The 21065-nt window shown below is 33.6% G+C and overlaps 3 protein-coding genes across 7 annotated transcripts in view; 1 reads left to right on the top strand and 2 right to left on the bottom strand.

Annotated features, from left to right (window-relative positions):
- Positions 1-3350, top strand: part of LOC111001651 (protein unc-80 homolog) — a 51788-nt gene extending 48438 nt beyond the window's left edge. For 3 of the 4 annotated variants that reach the window (XM_045632338.1, XM_045632340.1, XM_045632339.1), the window contains 6 exons: positions 438-509; positions 697-792; positions 1293-1444; positions 1916-2076; positions 2576-2658; positions 3072-3350. In XM_045632338.1, the coding sequence (XP_045488294.1) occupies positions 438-509; positions 697-792; positions 1293-1444; positions 1916-2076; positions 2576-2658; positions 3072-3187 (680 nt within the window). In that variant the 3' untranslated portion in view covers positions 3188-3350. Of the gene's footprint in view, positions 1-437; positions 510-696; positions 793-1292; positions 1445-1915; positions 2077-2575; positions 2673-3071 lie in introns of all 4 variants that reach the window. The other variant, XM_045632341.1, reaches the window with a different exon arrangement.
- A 70-nt stretch (positions 3351-3420) lies between these two features.
- On the bottom strand, positions 3421-5388 carry LOC110995289 (nucleoporin Ndc1). Its single transcript, XM_022262375.2, has one exon. The coding sequence runs from the start codon at positions 5153-5155 to the stop codon at positions 3461-3463; it is 1695 nt and encodes a 564-aa protein (XP_022118067.2). The 5' UTR covers positions 5156-5388; the 3' UTR covers positions 3421-3460.
- A 1159-nt stretch (positions 5389-6547) lies between these two features.
- LOC110995287 lies at positions 6548-19809 on the bottom strand. 2 transcript variants are annotated; one of them, XM_022262371.2, is made up of 11 exons: positions 19288-19809; positions 19019-19111; positions 18352-18464; positions 16882-16963; positions 15793-15872; positions 13830-13970; positions 12959-13060; positions 11879-12038; positions 11071-11129; positions 10137-10268; positions 6548-9735 (listed from the first exon to the last, which is right to left on the bottom strand). In XM_022262371.2, exons 1-11 carry the CDS (start codon positions 19386-19388, stop codon positions 8552-8554), a joined length of 2247 nt encoding a protein of 748 aa, XP_022118063.2. In that variant the 5' UTR covers positions 19389-19809; the 3' UTR covers positions 6548-8551. The 2 variants fall into 2 exon arrangements, with proteins under 2 accessions (XP_022118063.2, XP_022118065.2); XM_022262373.2 differs by lacking the exon at positions 19019-19111 and having other exon boundaries at positions 19288-19808.
- Between the last annotated feature and the right edge of the window lie 1256 nt (positions 19810-21065).

Genomic DNA, 21065 nt, shown 5'->3' on the forward strand with positions numbered 1-21065 from the left:
AAAATAAAACCACGTGGGCGTTAATTTAAACTAATCAGAAATGAGAACGAATCCCACTTCTGAAGTAAGAAATTAACAAATAAAATTACTAAAAATAACCAAATTAAATTACACGAAATTAACCACAAATTCAACAACAATAGTAACGTCCTATATCTAGTGCGAGCGTCGAAGAAGTGCACCCGACCATACAGCGCGCCGTGCTTATATAGCCTGAAAACCAGTTTAGTCCAGTATACCCCACTGCTACACGTCACTTGACTTTTTACAGCTTATTATATATTATTATTTAGTTAATAAAATAATGATTGTTAAATGTTTGTTGTTAAACTAGAATTATTTAGACTTTAGACTATGTTTCATGTTTCGTTTATTTTGTTTAACGATGGTCTTTTGCCTTTGTATATTGTCTTATAAATAAAGATTGAATTATACAGAATCGCTATCAAGCAGTTCAACAACCAGTCAACACGTACCACAATACGACTCCAACAATGGTCGCACAGACGGTAAGATATTAAAGGCCATATTTAATAAATACACCACTTTCTTGCAAATAAATGATTTATTATTAAACTTTATTTATAAAATTAATATAAGTGATATGACTTTTATTGTCTTAGCAGTTTTTTCTAAATTAATAATCGTGGACTACGTATGGTACGTTACCATGGTAACAATTCAAAAAAATTTCAGGCCCTGGATTGAATGGTGAACAGAAAGCCGGCCCGACCTATACAAATGCGCAAAAGTTACGGTTCGGTTCTTCAGTGGAATTTAAACTTAACACTGGTATGTTATTCCAATTTCCGCAGTCGAGACTTAGCGCAAATTGACTCTTTATTCTACATAGATAGATAGATATCTCTTCAATGGCCTGCCTTTAAGGCGAAGTATAACGCTCAATGTTTTTTTGCCGTAATTGGTTCTGTATCTAGGTAGAATAAAATTATGAGGGCGTCGTGAACTGCAATGAATTTGATTTATTTTAGTGAAAGAAATGTTATGTATATAGTCATTTAAATTTTTGTTTATTAATAATTGTTTTATATTCGTGAGTTTTGTTTCTCTTAACTTTTGGATGCTATCAGTTATGTCAAACTTCATACAGGAAAAATGGTGTGACACCTCTTGAAATTATATTTTCAAGATGATTTATGGTATATTACAACTTAGAAACAATCCCAGTTTTATCGATTTTGGCTCAGCAATAAAATTTTCCGCCTCTTTAGATTTTTCTATATATAATGATATAGATCAATATTTACATTTTTTTTAACTTGTGGCTTTAGGGGAGACATCTCAAACACCACTATCACCATTATCAATGGGTGACTCCTGCGGAGAAGATCCTTTGGATGAAGAGAGACCTCGCCTCCAAAGGTCACATGGACCTTCCAAGAAGACATTTAAATTTCGGCGCAGTAGGAATTCTAAACCTGACGTGGGTATTTTAATAATTTAAAACTGTAACAATAGGCTTTTAACCAATCAAATAAGAATGTGTTATCACATATCTATGAAGACATAATTACTCAACGAAAATTAACAAATATAGTTTTTTTACATTTTCTAGTATTGTAATATATATGTATAAATATACAAAATCTGAAATAAAAATATAAAAACTTGAATTTACTGTCCTACTTAACCGACTTCAAAGAATGGAGGATCAACTCGACTTGTTATCTTGATAATCAGTCTCGAAATAACCCCATAAACAACTTATTGCATTTTGGAGTCGTTTATTTTTTATCAAACCTCATGTAAGACTTCTGTTATTACCACTTAGTACTAACTTTTATTTATTATACAGAGACAATTACAATCGCATCAGTCATATACATATGTATACTATATATATATATATATTTGGACTGTCTCATGAAATGTTCTAATATAAACACATTTCCAGCTCGCTCCTATCAGACTTGAATCTGACTCTTGTTCATCTCCGGGACCTGAATCTACGCCCCTGCGTCGGGCGTGGCCGGGCTTATTGCCACCTACCGCCACTCATACAGATACATCTTATGACAGCGAGATATCACAGACCTCATCAACCTCTGGATACAGGTGAACATAGATAAATTATTTATTTTACAAAATTTGTAAAATAAGTAATATTTTAAATTGCATAAGAAAATACAAATAAAATGCTTCGATCTGCCTCATTACATAATGCGATTTATATCAGGCAAATAGAACGAATACGAATTAGTTAAATGATTTAAATAAAAACATTTGCAATGTAAAGGTGTACATATCTATCAAAATATTGTATTATAAATAAAACTACAATATTTATTGTAAATCTAGTAGTAATATATTTATCATATAATATTCCAATTTTGAATTTGGAACATAAATGAATTTAAACAGGATATCAAAATCAAAAATTTCATGTTTTATTTTCAAGTTTTGCTGAAAAAGATCAATCAATAGTGATATGTCCACTCTGATACGTGATAAGTTGCACAATGTAACTTCTTTAAAATTCTGTAGTCGTACACACCACTATCGTTTGTACAGGGCCTTAGTAAGCGTAAGTTAGTAAATGCCCTAATATTTTCAGAGAGAGCTACAGCCTCCAGGCGTCTATGTCGGAATCCCCAGGCGCGCGGTCAATGGCTGCCACGCCGCGCGCCAGCCCCGATGGTAAAACGATCTTCGTATGTACCCGCAATACCCTTATTACCCCCGACTCTTTCCTACTCCTACCCACTCTTCGCTTGCTTTCGTGCATTTCACGAGAATATTGTGTGTAGAACTTTACTGATTCATAATTATATCCTTCTTAGGTTAGATTTTGAACTAATTTATTCAATATAGAAAAGTTATTTAAATATTTAAAATAAAATGGGGTTCAAGCCATGTCACATTATCATATACATATTTAATAACATTTTTAGTTGTATTTCATATACAATTTTATATTCGCACTTCTCGTGGAATGCTTCTGTATTGTAACTGTTTTTTTCTTTCTCTATTGCATTTCTCATCTAGTCTTATTTATTCTTCATTTGTCTACCAATAAAAATATTTATTTTTAAATCTATTTATTGTTTCAGCATCTTTGAGTTGTGACTCTGTAACTTCATCAGCTGAACGAACTGCTCTGCTGGGCGCTGCCAGCCAACATACACTTTTAAGTGGTGATTTAAGAGATGAAGACACTCTTCTCTAATATGATTATATATGATCCTCCAATAGGAATTGTTAATTAAAGTAAAAAATGTAATTGTCTACATAAATAGAAATTTATTAGGTGAAGTCTGGTTATGTAAAATAGGTAATTTTCTCATCTCTTTGAGGTGTGATTTATTAGTATTATATGTTGAAGATTATTTAATAAAAATTTAATAAATAGATTTTGTTTTATTATTTTATTTAAAGCTAATGCAATTTTAAACAACAGGCAGTACAAAAATAATTTAATTATCCTTAAATACAAACACTATTATGGTTCTTTACAAACTAAAAATGGCTGAATTGCCAATTGAACATCCGGGTCTAGTGGTATTTCATGAATGTATTTAGAAAATGTTATTACAATTTTATAAATGCTTCTTTTCACCACGGACAGAATAGCTGTCTTTGATCGTATGGCAAAGCTATCATTCAAAATCTGTTTCCTTGGTATGAGACCAGGCTTAGACAATTTTTCTAAGTTTTGCTTTAAATTTATTAAAGCAGATAGAATTATTGGTAGATCATTTTGCACAACTCCATATTTATCTTCTTTCAGTGAATAGGCTACTATATGAGCTAAACCCTCACAGATCCACATGACGGGCTGTGCCTGCAGCAAAATAAATTTCAACTTGGTGTCCGTTAATTCCCCAAAGAAGTAATGAATGCCTGGTTTCTGGCACAATCTCTGTACAAAATTATTATACTCATTCTTTATTGCAATAACAAATGTGTTTTCTTCTTTATTTTCTTGAATATTCTTTATATCCAATGCTTGAGGATAAGAAGCCATGTTGCGTAATGATCCTGAATATCCAATGGGTGATGATTTTGGAGATTCATTAAAGAGGTTCCGTTTACTCACATCTTTTATCCCATTTACATTGCTGTCAGAATTAATAGCTTCTAACTGATTGCTAAATTCTTTTATTATAATTAAACTATTCTCTAAGAGACCATTCCAGTTTCTAGGATGACCACCTGGCTGGGATAGGGTAAATATCTGAAGTCTTCTTGAATGATCTGTCATGGCAAGAATTTTAAAGTCTTGTGCACCAAGAAATCCAGTGAATTGTGACTTCTGAGCCAGTGCACTACAAAGGGTCAAGTTTTTATCTGATTCAATAGAAAAAACCATTGGTTCTGTTAGAACTATATTAAATACTGCTCTCATAGCATTAACAGAAATGAAGAACAGACTTGCATAAAACCATAGTCCAATCCAAATACCAGAACCAAACATGTTAATAATATTATCTAGTGGTGGATCTTCTAAGTAAATACTGTACACATCTGATACCACACTCCTTGGTTTGTTACCCCAAAAATAGTAAAACATGCAGAAATAACCAACTGGTTTCATAGACCTCTGAAATCCTGTTGCTACTACATTTGTAATGACCAGTTTCATTTGCTGAAATTTGTCTTGGTAAATATGTGGAAATGTCAACACAGTTTTATTAAAAATGTGTGCACTAAGAAAATAAAACAGTCCTATCCACATTCCTCCCAGTTGCAAAAAGAGACTCTGCTCATTAAGACACTGTCCATCACTGTTTTCACACATCTTTTTTAAAACATTGAAGTTACTTTTAGCCAGAGATGAATACAAAATCAGAGTGAAATATCCATTTAAAGCATATAGCAGAGTAAATACAAGATTTTGTGTTGTAAAGATATTTAGGAACATTGAAAATCTTGTAAAATACTTTGGCACGGGGCTTGTGTAGTATTTACCGTAAATGTAAGCTTGAAAGAATGAAACTAATCCAAGAAGGATAACGTTGAGAAGCATCTTCCAGCTTATGATGTCTTCGAATGTTGATGCAATCCATGATAAAGGATGTATTACATCAATTTGAATTATAAACACTAATAGCGTAGCAAGAAAAGTTTGCAGGGCGATATCCCATATAACTGCCTTAACGAGTCTCGCTGAAAATATTTCATTTTTGTCTCCCATACCGGCGTGCGCCTACTGGTATCCGTAAAAATATAACCAAATAGTAAATTGAAATAATGAGTTCGTATTGTTCGTTAAAATTAACCAAAAATATCCTTGTATAAAAAGGACTCAATACATACAATTTTTTGTACTTGTTAACATAAGTTTTACTTTTGGTGGTTTAAAATCTTGTATTTTTTACCAAATTTAAACAGAAACCTTAAAACCGCTGAAAATTGACGTTTGAATTTTTAAATATGGTATTTGTCATGTTTGAAATATTTATTAACCACAAGTTAACTCACTGTACACCCACAGACAATAATATATTATGGCTGTGTTTAAGATTTTCAAAATGTACAACCAATTAGCCTAAGCATAATAATGAATAATATTTAAAAACGTGACCTAACGCGAACCCATAAATCAAAATCTAATCCATGTTTGATGTACGAGACTCAAATATAATTTTTTTTATTTTTATACTTTAATTTACAATTTTTTTTAATTGTACATTTTTATTGGTATAGTTTTGAGTCCAGAGGGCCTACAATGAACAACAAATCAAACTCTTTTAAAATCGGAAATATAAAAATTATAAAATGTATAATATATTGGACACGGAATAATCATTTAATCTTATTTCATGACCTTGTTTTAATTAAAATATTGAATTTTATATGATATGAACTATTATTTGCAGACTTTGATACAGAAATTTTGAACAAAAAGTAATCTTTTTGATTTATGTATCCTGTCTTAGTTTGAGGGCGAAATGGTCATTTTTTTATTATTAATTCAGTCCACGCGACTGAATATGGTTGGAATACTCATACAAATTGAATAAACAAAATCCAATTACCGCTGAGGTCACGTGGAAACATAAACTGTCTAGTATATTCGACGTCGTTAATCATAAGTTGTATTATAAGCGATGCAATATAGTTGGGAGTTGTAGATTCTCAATTGGCTCGCAGTAAGAGGTATGGTAGATATCATGGTAGTCCCCTGCATCTGGCAAACCTCTAAAGCGTCTAGCAGTAGCCATCCTTGAGCGCTCTATCTTTCCTGCTTCTTTTTTTCTAGCTTTGTGAAATCGTTCCTTGCTCTTTATTTACACCTAATAAATATTCTAGGAAGTACTTCTACTAATTAATTTAATAAATGGAAATCCATTTCTTTTTGAGTATCCGTCACTATTGTATTTTAAATAATTTATCATTTAAAATAAATGCTAAAAAGAATCTTCATTCTTCCTAAGCATTGCTGATGAGAATACACGAATTCATAAAAATATATACTTTTAAAACAAAATCCGTCTACATAGTCGTGCGTGTCATTATTATGAACTGCTCCAGAATATTTAAATGTTAAGTGTTAGTAGGCGAGTCATTTCGAAAGAAAACACAATTTATAGAATATGGCATTTATACTTGTATTTTGATAATATGTGTTAATGACACTGTTTTGTGTAATATTTTGGAATGATTACATGATTATAAATATGACATAAGTACAGAATCGATTAGTCAAACTTATAAGATTAGTCACTATTAAGTTTATGTTGCTTTATAGAATATATGGAACTATAGTGACATACAGCATTAAATTATGTTTAAGTCTGGAAAAAAACTCAGTTGTAAAATGTACTGTGTGATTTCTAAGTACCTATGGACTATAATGTACCTATTTAGCACAATCAGTTCTTAATAATTCTCTCAGGTACTGTACTATAATTATGCACTTATTGGCAATAAAGGAAACACTCAACTTTCAAGTTATAAAAGTAACAAACATAACATTCTTAAAACAAAACTTAACTAGAAATATATTAGAATCACCATTGCGAATAATACTTTAAATTGCATCAAAAAAATTGGAAATGACCATACCAAATGCAAGAATCATTTTGTGCGTTTACAAGGCACTATTACAATAAAGTGACAAACTTTATGGATTTGTATTGAAATAGAATAAAGAAATAAATAACGACATTATTTCTAGTAATAAAACCGTTTTGTAATCGCATTTATTTGCAATGTCATCTCGCTAGTAACCTTAGGCCCTTAACAAACGATTAGGTTTGTATTTTTTGAGTTCTTGGCAGAAGTTAGCTCAGCCAGAACAAAAATTTTCTGTGAAAGTAATGTCTTTAAAGGGAAGCGTGGAAGACTCTTGACTCTCTATTTTTACCACTGAATGGTAAAAATTAAGTTTTAAAGTTATTTTACCATCAATAAAAAATTTTTTTAAATTTATTATCGCTTACGGTTAACCAGACAGAGGAGACAAGATATCGTCTTATTATTATTTTAAAATTGTTACTAAATCATTTATACAGACGTTTCAGCACAATATTATTTAAATATAACATTAAATATTAGCCCCAGCCGATGTTGAGTAATACCTTCATAGATATAACGTCCCTCAAGGCTGTTGGTTCTTGTGAATCCAGACATTGATGTATTTTTATCCGACTTTAAAAGAACGAGATTATTAGTTCGAAGTGAAACTATTTTAAAAGTATAGCATTCTATGATTTAATAAAAATATCAATATTATAATAAAAATATCAATATTATAATAACGATATCTATCTAAGAAAATGAATTCCTTGGTGTAAGTATTGTTTTGGAATATTTAGAATTGCCATAAAGTTTGTCGTATGCGCATTAAATATTTGATTATTGCTAATGTGGGTATGACTGGACAGACTTACTGACACTATGTGTCATACTAAACATAGTCTATATACTAATAAATAGCGGTATTTACAATCGCGTTGTACAATTATAAAAAAGTTGGTGTCAAAATTACGAACACACAAAAATGGAGATTACAAAATTTTAACATTTTTTTATATATTTTCAGGTGAAATAATAATTGTGTTACAATACATATCACAGATATATAAGGAATAGGATGGTTAAGTCGGTCTGTTAGCTATACGGGTTTCGCTAGGAATTTTCTATTGGAATGCAATTTTCATTCCAAGTTATTGTGACTGTATTTAATACAAGTGGCTGATTAATATATTCATTTTATTATTTATCTTTTAATTACAGACGAAGAACCTTTAAATTCAAGACTTGTGCAATAGGACTTCAAAAGAATTTTATCTTGACGGCATATTACATAAGACTCATTGTTCCCTTTATAATCAAAATTTGATTAATTTTAAATTACAACGAGGCACATTTGTTAATAAAATGAATATAGGAACTCAACCGGTTAATGAATTTAACTGTTACCACTCCTCAGATTACTCCTCCATTTAACTACAATTCCTTCTAACCGGCTAATGAACAATATCGTTAACGATATTCTAAACTGATAATATTCAAAATTCGCATGAATAAATAAAAGCAATCTCAAATTACACACGTAAATGTTCAAAAATACTAAATTTTGTTATTAAACTTGGAAGTAATCACTCACGGTGCAATCACTATTGTTAATACTCTTCGGTTCCCTATTGTTCGATATATTTATCCTCTCGTAACCCGCAGCGGAATCGGACCTTTCGACGCCGGAATTCTCGCCCATATCGACCTTCTCGTAAGGCGGCTCTTTCTTCGAAAGCTCAAAATACTTCACACTTTCGTAGTTAGGATCGTTTTTGGACCTGACCGAGTCGTGTCTGGAGTTTTTCGATCGGACCGATTCATATTTCGGGTCTTTGCCCCTCAGAGACTCGTAATTCGGCTCTTTGGGCCTCACTGACTCGTAGTTGGGGTCCGATTCGCTCCCAGTCGTATATATCGGATCATTCGTCACCGACTCATAGTTAGGCTCGGCACTCGGTTCGTTATTGTTCGGCAGACTGCTGTATTTGCCCGTTCGTTTGTTCACTGTGGAGTACGTCGCTTGTACTTTGTAATTGGAGCTGATAGTGGCGTATGGCGGAGTCGGTGGGTTATTTCGTAAAACTTCATAGTTCGGATCGGAATCCGAGGCATTGTTGTCTGTTTTGGCTATCAGCTCGTAGCCGGCGTCGTTGCTGATGATGCTATTCGGTCCACTGTCGGACACCAAGTGTTGTTTGAGGTTATTGTTGGTGAAGTTTTGTCCGATGTGCATTTCTTTTACTGTCTCGTAGCCGGGATCTTGGTTCTGACTCTTCCGTTTCCTGGATATTGTTTCGTATCCGTGAAGGGATTGATTTCGATCTATCGTCTCGTATCCGGGATCGTCTCCGCGAAACTTTAATTTCTCTTCATTGGAGTCTTTGACTTTCTTTGTATCTTCTTTCGTTTTAGTTTTTTTCATAACCTTTGCGTACATTTCTTCGACGTTTCTGGAAGGGCTTTCCGTGGCCCGCTCGGAGTTTATACTCGTATTAGCGTCGGCGGAAGAGTAGTCGCTCAGATTTGGTCCTTCGATGGAATTGTACAGATTATCCGCTTGTTCCTTTTGATCGATGTCGAAATTCAATTCTTTCGCGACGAGGGGTCTTATCAAGTCCCCGGAACTAAACCGATGTTTTTCGACGGGATAGTTGCAGCCGTAGAAGTCCGAGGAACTGACACAGCTGTTGTTTCGTTGGTGCTTTTCGTTAAGACTTCGTCGGAGTTTATCATGATTAAAGTGGAGATCACCTGAAATAAAGGTTATTGACATAAGAAAGATTATGTCCTTAATGACAATGAAGATGGAGTGATTTATTTTAATTTATTTATCATTTACAGTATACTTTATTGAAAAGGTATGATACAATTTATTTAGGCTCACATTCTAATTTGTATCTCAAGTCACAATCTTAAGATGTCAGTCGCCACCTTTATGAGATGACAAAAATGTCAAACTTTATACAGAAAAAATGTTTTGACAGCTCTAGAATCTAGATTGAAGTTTGATAGACGTTCTATGGGCCTTACTGTTTATGAATCGCTATTTAGGTCTCTTAAATCCAACGGATTAAAACTATTTTACGATAATTCACCAAAATAAACCTAGATAGATGAATATACTTATTTCTATAATAAATAAAATATATTACTGGCACTATTTATCCGGTGATGTTTGGGATCGTGCGCTTGCGGCGGTGGGGGTAAAGGCGAGTTCGCCTGACGCTTCTCTGGCTTTGGAGATCCTAACGCACCCGCGGAGTTCGAACATGACGACATTGATGCTGCAAATGTTTTTATTGTATACAAATATTATTCCTTATATAACAAGAATTTCTACTAACCCAAAGATAATTTTTTTATATATAATTGTTTAGTCAAGCCACATTTCATATATCTAATTGAAATATGGGGTACGGCATGTAAAAACATAATTTCTAACTTACAAACACTACAAAATAAATTAATAAAATCATTATTTAGATACAATTTTCTAACACCGACTAATAAAATCTACCAAGAAACCAAAATTATGACAATTAAACAACTGTATGTATATAGCACCTGTATCTTGATAAAAAAAATTTAAATAACTCGTAATAATCCATAGTTGCTTGTCGTTTAAAAAAATCAAATACACAACGACACGCAATACTCGTCGAGCGAGTTTGCTTATCTTGCCGAAGCCGCGTACAAATTATTTGAAGAAATCTATTAGGTATGAGGGTGTGCAATTATTTAATCAATTACCATCTCAAATTCGCAATATTGGAGTGTTTGACAAATTCAAAAAGGCATTAAAGATGCATGTTAGAATGAACATAGCTGAATAAAATTGTTACGGCTAATGGCGACGTGTATCTCGCTCGTATATAATATATACATATTAATATTAAGTTTCTCATGTAAATAAAATATTTCTGTTTTGTAATGAGAAATAAAGTTCTTTAAACATTATATTCAAACTTAAACTAAAATCAAATAAACTAACATCGGTTCAAAAAGACCTGATACATTTTGGAGCAATGTATTTGCTTTAGAAAAATAATTTATTAAAAAAACACATATACAATAACATATATATACCTTGTCGGGAATGTGTGTTATGAGATGTTGAAGCACCGACTTCAGGTGGCGCACTTCTCCTGAAAACGATTATTACTTTTTAAAATTAAAGTTTTAGTAATTGTAAAGTAAAAAATAACCTTTTTAGGTCTAGGCCTCAGATTTCTGTATCTGTTTCATGATCATTTGTCTAAATAGGCAAGTAGGTGATCAGCCGTCTGTGCCTGACGCACGCCGTCTACGATTTTGGGCCCTAGGCATGTCGGTATGCTTTCTATGTTAAACTGTACCGTACGAACGAGTATTGAATAGACGAAAACATCATTGATGCAGAGCCGGGAACCAACGACCTCAAGGATGAGAATCGCACGCTGAAGGCCACTAGGCTTGCTGCTCGAATCCATCGTAATAAATATATCTTTAACTATTAGAAAGAAAACATACTTAAAATATTCTTTAAAGGCAGTAAGTTTAAGGAAAAAAATTTATATTTTTTTTGTAATGCAAAAATCAGCAAAATAGTTTTTGATAGGCGGGCACAGAGAACTATGAATACCAGTAATTGTAAAAGATTTCAGATATCTGTACCATTTTGGGGTTAAATTCCTTTTAGGCATGGCGATCATCCTCTGCCCAACACGCCATCGACTTGGATCTATAGAATGCCGGTTTCCTCACCTTTTCCTTCAGAAAAATACATACACAACCGTGATTCGAACGCATAACCTCAGGTTTCAGATTCACACCTAGCCACTGGACCAACATTTCAGAAGAAGAGAAGAAACAGATGGACATCTCCCTATACTCTATATATACATAGTATAAATACCTTGCATGAACAGTAACTTCGTGTGTATGTGTGTTATCTGCGGGTGGTTGTTGAACAATCGCTTGTGTCGTGGTCCTTCGTGTTCGCGGGTCCGGAATCTGCGCGTACGTGTCGGAACCTTCGCCGACGCTCGCTTCTTCTATTGCCGCGTACATTTCATCTTAAAATTTATAATAATTAAATTCAAAAACTATTTAGCTAAAAAATTAAAATATAATACAAACCATTGCCTTTTAATATAATATTTTTATACAGAAGAGCTTAATTATTATTGAAGCTATTGCGGAATATCCATGGTACTACATAATCTGCATCATGGCTCCCACATACATAGATGACGTAGTTCCGAAAGATGTCGTGCGCACATAAAACTGTTTTACATACTATTAATATATACACGTAACTAACTAGTCCAGCCATAAGTTCTGTCACAGATTAAAAATAATTATGAAGTGTTTTTTAATAAAGTGTAATGTAATAATAATCAAATTTATACCTACATATTTATTAGACTCAGCAATGGCACAAAATTGCATTTAAAGTTTTTAAAATAATATACGTGTTCCAAAATTTAATATAATTAAAGAGTAAAAAAAAGCCAGAAATCTTAATATATATATTTCTTGTGTGCGTGTGTATGTGACTGAACTCCTCCTAAACGACTGGACCGATTTAGACGAAATATTTTGTGTGTGTTCAAGGGGATCTGGGAATGGTTTAGATTCACAATTTTGTCCGCTGGACAATGTTTTTTTAATTAATTTTCAATTTATTAGTTGTTGATTGATTGATTTTGGAATGTTTTACATTGGATCCGACAGACGGCGCTACCATCGCAGTGTCAAATTTTAAATAATATTCGAATTTTAATTTTAGTCTGTCCCGAAATTTAAAAAAAGTTTTGTTATCATTGTGTTATATCGTGTGTGACCATGTGCTGGATCGTTAGATATTGTCATAACATTTGAATAATAATTTTCATCAAAATGGCTTATTAAAAATTGAAATTTTGAAATTAAAGACGTGTAGACAGGACAACGTCTGTCGGATCCGCTAGTGTACTAATAAAATTACGATTACCAGAATCATCAGATACGGTGGCATAGTGGGGTTGAGATGGTTTGATGGTTTGAGCACGAATGTTACTCAGTGGTTCCCGTACTGATATACTTGTGTAGCCCTCTGAAAAATGCAAACTATATAATATACAACTAAAATAATGTATGTATTTTCTTTAATAATATATAGTAATGTAATTGTAAGGAGTTTTCTTTTGGTTTCTTATTCAATAGAATAGCAATTATGAATAGATTATAAAAACCATTTTAGATTATTTTTTAGAGACTATAGCACCTATACACATTATTTTAATTGTACTATTGGCTTTGGATATTCATTTTTGTTTTTTTTAACTTAAACATTATTTGAAGAACCCGCCAAAACGCTTCTATCCCTAATCTAAGCAAGATGGCGTCGCAGGAATCTCTGTGACGCAACATGCCTATAAGTACGTACACAAACATCACCTTATGTCTCGACCAAAAACAAATCCAACGCCTTCGTCTCCAAGACAATTAGTCGTAAAATATAATTTATCACGCATACTAAGTCATCGTCGACTCATAGTAACGGTTATACCATTCTGAATAATGGATTTTTAGATAAAGTAATGATTATTTACGAGTTCTTTTCCTCCATAATGCTTTTTAAAACCATTTTTTATACATATTATTCTGAATAACACTTTACATACTGCCAAATAGCATGATATAATCACATTCATTTCAGATAAATACCGTGAATTTTTGCAATTGAAACCTCATTAACTAGTTCATTTACCAGGCTAAATGGTGAATGATCAAAGAATCTTTCTTATATTTTTAATTTTCTTTTTTTGACGTTCAATGTACATTATGCTACCTACATGAATAAATGATTTTGAATAGCTTACTGGCAGAATCCGTTGAATCCCCACTGAAGTGAACTGCGGGTTCGGGGATCGGTCTCGGCGAAGGCGGTGTAATATAAGGCAGCTCCTGACTCGACGGCAATTGTCCGCTTATGGCCACGGATGCCGAAATTGGCACAGACTCTGAAATTTAAATTATTTGTAACCTTTTTATATTATTGGACAAACAGATACAGTACATGCAAATGGTATGCCCGTGAGCATCTCGCAACCCATGGATACCCCAAGACCTGTAGTCGATTCTACAACTAGCTAGTTCGGAAAAAGAAAAGCTGGGTCCTTCAAGAAAAGAGCGTACCAATTCTGAAAAGGCCGGCAACGCACTGGCGAACCCTCTGGCATCGCGTGTCCACGGGCGGCAGTATATCACTTAACATCAGGTGAGCCTCCTGCCGGTTTGACCCCTAAAAAAAAGCTGTGGACTGTATATTCCCAGTCAGTCAGCCCTCCGCCGCCGTCTTGTTAACGACGTTATACTTACATATATTTTTCTATGGTTAGGTATGCCCCTGGTGTGTTTTGCATTGCAAAGTAAAGTAAAGACGTAAAATTACATTATTGAATTCATTATTGTCATTGTTTAGTTTTCAGAAAAAAATGTCTTATAGAAAAAAATGACTAATGTTTAGTTAATAAAATGAACAATCTCTCAAAAAAACGTTCTCTTTTGCGACAGACGTGCGAAGATCTGATAGGGCTAATGATTTCGGCCGAAATGGTCTTGTATTACAAAGAAACCGCAACAATCGCATTAATTTTTTTAAACGTCGTTTTTAAAATCAATCGGAATAATCAATATATTTACAAAGTTGGTTCATGTTTATCGTTTACATGTCGGTTCACGATAAACTACTGCAGTGTTTTTAACAGCGATATCTAGAATGATTCATGAAGAAAGTTTAAGTAGGTATATTTCATCATTTCTGAATTATGATTACCAAGTGGGACGGGTATTTATTATGCGTCATCGAGTTTTGACGTGTAGAATGTTATCCGTATTATGCATGTTCAACAAAACAACTACTTGTCTACAAGAAACGAACGAAAATATTTAAAATAGATAATTCGATATGAAAAAAGTAACAATGTTACTATTGAAACCATATGAATACAATAGGGCCATTCTCACGCATCGTTTCATCTTCTACACAGTACAGAGAAATCCGTCATAAGAAAAAGGTCATAAGAAACCATTTAATAGATAATTCTATGAATGCAGTATCGTGCTAATTTAATGCAAGATCGAAACACTCATAGTCGCGACTCCTCTGTAAGACGCTATCATTAAAGCCTCAGACAGCATCGGGATACTGGGAGTTGACATAGAATAGCTTTACGCAGTCGGTACTAAGTTAGCCTCTAAAGATCTTGGTGTGCTCAGCAAAGCAAGACGGCAGCATCCATCAACTGGATAAAACCAAATAATCTACAAATAAACATGACCAAAACTGACATAATATATTTTCAGACGTACCTATATCTCAAACATGGACTTACAATATAAAAACAATAAACTGGACATAATGAACGTGTAGACACATAATAAATATACAAAACAAATTAGACAATAAAGTTCATATGTTAAAACGATTCAGGGTAATTCACAATTAGAACAAATACAATACACACACAAAATCAGCAGTCTGTGAACACACACTAGATAGGCCTATCCATTACATACGCTTTGACCAACCGTAAGTACTTGCGAAAGATTATTCCCAATATTGGTACGCGAAGCCATTGAAATAAAAAAAAACACGACAATTTCAATAGAGACCTACTTCATAAGTGTACATGTTTACCTATACGAATAAAGATATTTTTGAGTTTGAGTATGTGGCTTCACATTGTATAAATGAATAGTTCAAATTGAAAACCTAAGTCAAACACTATCATATATCTAAAGCCCTATAGAATGCGTGAGCTTAAAGAACATTAAACATACCTGCAGCTGACGGCGTCGCTTCCCTCTCATCAATTTGAATCTCGACTTCGGAACTTTCGTCCGTCGTTATTTCAACAGTTCTAAAAAAAAATCGAGTTAGAACTCATGTATGTCAAAATCCAATAATTTATTAATGGCAGTCATTAACAACTGCACCCACCCTTAAATTAACAAAAATCGCTAGTCCAACATTTTTCAAAAGGCTATGTTCTACAGTTATTATAGAAAAACTAGCTGACCTGGCAAACGTCGTTTTGCCATGTATAATAGAAAATAGGGGTTGGTCGTAGAGGGTTGAAAATTTAGGGTTGTATGTATTTTTTAATGCTGTTGGTACAGTTGATAAAAAAATAAAAATTTATCTAAAAATTAAAAAAAGAAATATTTAGGGGTGGAACTACTATACTACTACATTTAGGGGGATGAAAAATAGATGGTGTCCGATTCAGAGATACCCAATATGCACACAAAATTTCAAGAGTTAAGCCATTAATACAAACACCGCGACACGAGAATTTTAGACAACAGATTAGCCGGCACAGGTGTTTAGGTGCACACCTAATTACAAGCAAACCCAGCTATATACTAAGCTTCATTAAGGCTTTCTACGGACCCCGGAACCAACCGAATCTTGAATAACCTCGTGACTTTCAACAGCCTTGGCTGTATGCACCCAAACCTTGCACGGTGTTACAATCTTATTCAATCCCCGTAAATGTCTAGGATATGTCGGAGATATTTTCTAATAGTACAATGCGAAACAACATATCAAAAATACCTTTCTTGTCACGATATGTCGTGTCGCGCTGTCTAACGTGACCTTATGTTAAAGGTCTTGCGATAAGTGATAGGATCTCGATAATATAAAGTATGTACAGATCGTAATAAATATAACGTTACTGATATATTTTTAAGGAATTCACGTTAAAATCAAGTTTTTCAGGTTTATTAAATTATCTCAATATAGTTTTGACAAAAGCTTTTAATAATGTTTATCACTATTACCTAGATTTGGTACGGACAAGGAAAACTAGTATAAGTCCAAAAAAAAAATAGGGTTATTTAAACAAATATTGCAAGAATGCTTACATGTTATGGCTTTCATTTTGCAGTTTGGCGTAGGCGTGCTCGTATGGGTGATCTCTTGACGTCGTTGCAGCGACCTTGTTCGCTGCAATAATTTATAGATAAAGTTATTTTTTGCTAATTGCTACCATCGCCTTAATTATAGATTCCAATCGAAATACCTGTCGGATCTTTAATGAATCCATTAATTGATAATTATCAGCTTATCACTGATCGATATCGTGATCTCGATCAGTCAATGCGGTTGCGGTGCAGGTAAAATTAAAACAGTAACTTGGCAGAATATATCTTTAACATTTTTTTGATCAAACACACGTATCAAAAAACGTATCAAACAATCTGTTTGATACGTTTTGAAACAAAAAACAAAAAGAAATAGCTTAGAATCAAAAGTCAACACAATTTTCTTAGATCTTGTATGTAATAAAGACAAGCCGGATGTACGAGTTAATAATTCGAAGTACTAAAATGTGTGTGTTGTCTGTCATTAATATTAAGTAAAAAATCATGTTTAGTCACTATATTTCCTGAGAATGAATTTCGTGACGTCAATCATGACAGAATGTCGCATATCGTATAAATTTAGGGTTTATAAGGCTAAATAGTCTTTGTTGAAACATGTTAGAAAAGTTATAGGCTATGTACAGAAGTACTGAGGGTTTAGTCTCGGTACATTGGGTCTCTTATAATTCAAACAGATAGTTCACGGTATAATTAACGTATTAATATTGGTCCGTTGACAGTCTGTCTGACTGGTGTTCAATAGATGATGAAACAATTACATAATTGATAAAGCAACGGAGGAACTACTAAAAGACCTCTTCGTAAAAATAAAATCCTTAAATAACGATGTGGATAAGGTTTTTTTTGACATGCTATACGCCATTTCTCTTAATAAACAAAAAATACTCTATAGAAAAACTATTCATGTGTTAGTCCAGGCGTTAAAACTCTTAAAAGAATTTGTTCAAGCTTCAGAAAAGGCACAAGTGTCAGAAGATTTATGATAAATATACCTACCCAATACGCACACAAAATTTCATGAGAATCGGTCGAGCCGTTTCGGAGGAGTTCGGTTACTAACCCCGTGACACAAGAATTTTATATATTAGATATGTAAACTTCAAATGACATAACCAAAATACCTCGTATTCAAATACTTCCAATAAATAATCCTATGCACGCAATTTTTGAATTCATATAAGTGGTATTCGAATTGATATCCACTTGAAATAAATGCACCCATTTTATTAATTTAATTGATCTTAAGGGTACCATCAAAGATAAGTATTATAAATTAATAACCTCTCATGACGGCGGGAATGTAGTATACATATACAGCCTACTTGGTTTCACTTATTATACCCAACCCATCAACATCAAGGTATTTCTTTTATACGTTATATTCATAGTATAGAGTATAGACATTAAAGAAAATGTTTATAATTGTTGCACTTAATACAGAATATTTACCCTCATCCAAATTAACTGTTGCATAAATTTCTGAAGCTGTATCTCCACTGTCATGTCTACCAACTGGATGTGGTATTTCTGGTAAACTTCGTTGACTATTTTGAGTAGAGGCTCTACAAAATAATTATTAATATGAGAATCTATTATTACATAAAAATAGTATGTTTTCATTAAAAGCATATTCTAAAAGACACTTATTACAATATTTATTTGTTTATCATAAGTCTATATAATCCAAAGAAAAAAATAAAAACAGTAAATAGCAGTTTAACTGAAACAGATAACAAGTAATCATTAAGTTTTTTTATAATTATTTTAATATGTACCATGCATTATTTCCAATATATATGTTAATATTTTCTAATAATTAAAATAATCTTTTTTTCAATAACCCAATAAGCGTAATATAGGATATTTAAATATTAGTATAGGAAGACCACCAGAGAAGCACACAATAAATTCCTTTAAATACTGATATGAATATTAACAATACAATTTTAGCATACTAGCATATACTTCAGTGGTGCAGTCCCCAAAGTAGACAAATCTAACATTCTAGTATACAATTAAAGCCTTTTATATTATATGTTAATACTACATTTAACATCTATGTTAGCCCTCAAAAAGTTAAAATTTAGGGTAAGGGCATGCGGAAATTGAGACAAACCGCTTAATAGAAGCTGGAGTGGTTGGCGTTGGCGATGGAGCCTCCTCATCCAAATGAATTTTGACCACTCCCGCTGTGCCAACCAACTCACTTCTGTTAAAAAATTGATTGTTTAGATTTAAACTTATTTTACATAGTTTGTTTTTTTTTTAAATTAGGCTGGCTAGGTTACATACCTGGTATGTAATTAATTTGATAATACAAAATTATGACTAATACGACTCTTGAAAATAACTGAGTAAAGCTGAAACATAATAATAGTTACTTACTTCTGATTGGAATTTCTGCAACCACAAACACATGCAGATATGACTGTCACCAGAGTGCCAAGCACTCCAAGGCCCAAAAGGATTTCTATCAAAGTATACATAACACAGTTCTTAAGTGACAATCATAATATATAAGAACAGCAAACGCTAATATCCAATCTTAAGTCATTCCTTGAAATATATAAGAAATAAGCACGCGTTTATATTCCATTTCGACAAAACGTCGGAATATCAAAATGTAGGACTCAATTAACGCCACTACCAATAATTAGGTGCTAGTGAGCTAGTTTGAGCCCCACCTTTTCTTCAACTTGCTCACGATTTTAGCATAAAACTTGCTTAAGATATCATTTCGTAAAAAGACGTTCCGCACAGATCCATTTTACAAATATATTGAAAACGTACTGTAAAATACCTTATGAACCAAACTATATAAATATTTTAACTTATTAAATTGATTAATTAAATATTACAATATCTCCAATGTATCAAAACATACAGAAATATGATGTTTTTTATTAACTGAGTTTTGTCGTCATTTGTCACTTGATATGTCTTTTCAACAGACACAGATCTAAACAGTATAATAATTGTAAACAGTGCAACTGATAAATTTAAAGACTGTGATGTGTGCGGTTTCTCATGAGGGGCAAACAAATTTTATTATTTTCAATAAAAGTAAATCATATTAAAAACAGAATTACAAAGTCACTCTCGATTAATAGTTTATACTAGAAGTAAAACTTGATGTCACATGCTCTTATGTTTAGTTCCTGAATTAAAATGGTTTTTAAAACAAATATTGATGTGCCTCCGGAAAACATACAGCATTGTTTAATGAAGAAGTAATGTATACTTAGCCATGAAGTGCGATACTCGTTGCTGTCTTCCGCGCTGCACCGTGCGTGGCGCCGGGCTCCCCCCGCGGGGCGGAGCGGTCGTTGTGGCGGGCCTGGAGAGGTCCTGGGCCTCGTAAGTGCTGTGGAGCGTCTTCGCTTTCGTGGCACTTGTTGTTGTGTGTCAGTGGGGGTGGGGGGAGTGGGGAGTGCGTAGGGACTTCCTTTATAGGTATCCGAGACCTCCGCGCGCACAAGCTCGCGCCGGAAGGCGCGGCGGTGATCGGGAGGCCTGGTGTGGAGCGGGGCGAGATTCTGGTGGTGCTGGCGCTCAAACATGCGTCTCACCAGCGCGCTGATGAAGTCATCCAAGCTCTCCTATTTGAGGTCTCGTTGGATAGTGGAATTCCTTATGTAGCGCGGCGCGTCGACTATACGCCGCAGTGTGGTGCTCTACACGGCCCGCAACCGACATCGGTGCGTCTCAGCCGCAAGCGAATACCACCCGGACGCCACGTACGTAAGGTGAGGTCTGAAAGTGCACATGAAGTGCGAAACATACCAAGTGAAATAGTTCCTCTTAAAAACAATAGTTAGCGTTGTAATCGCCCCAACTTCATACTTATCTTTACCAGCTAGGACGTTGTCATTTCCACAGTGAGTTGTGTACTTTCGCCGGATGCGTTTAAAACCAACAAAACCAAAACTACTCAATATTAACAGTTGGGGGTAGGTAGCACAAATATGACAACTACCCACTAAACGATAAAAAACGATTACATCTATACTAATATTATAAAGAGGAAAGGTTTGATTTTTTGTTTGTTTGTTTGTATGAATTGAATAGGCTCCGAAACTACTTGGCAGATTTGAAAAATTCTTTCACTGTTGGAAAGCTACATCATTCCTGAGTGACATAGGCTATATTTCATTTTCAAAAAA

The sequence above is a fragment of the Pieris rapae genome, chromosome 19 (genome assembly GCF_905147795.1).
Source record: "Pieris rapae chromosome 19, ilPieRapa1.1, whole genome shotgun sequence".
Classification (NCBI taxonomy): domain Eukaryota; kingdom Metazoa; phylum Arthropoda; class Insecta; order Lepidoptera; family Pieridae; genus Pieris; species Pieris rapae.

Coding starts and splice junctions, on each gene's coding strand:
- LOC110995289 (XM_022262375.2), bottom strand. CDS start 5,155: ATGGGAGACAAAAATGAAATATTTTCAGCGAGACTCGTTAAGGCAGTT.
- LOC110995287 (XM_022262371.2), bottom strand. CDS start 19,388: ATGTATACTTTGATAGAAATCCTTTTGGGCCTTGGAGTGCTTGGCACT. Junction 15,873..16,881: donor CAAAATGAAAGCCATAACAT/GTAAGCATTCTT, acceptor ATTTTTTTTTAG/AACTGTTGAAATAACGACGG. Junction 10,269..11,070: donor TAACACACATTCCCGACAAG/GTATATATATGT, acceptor AAACATTTGCAG/CATCAATGTCGTCATGTTCG.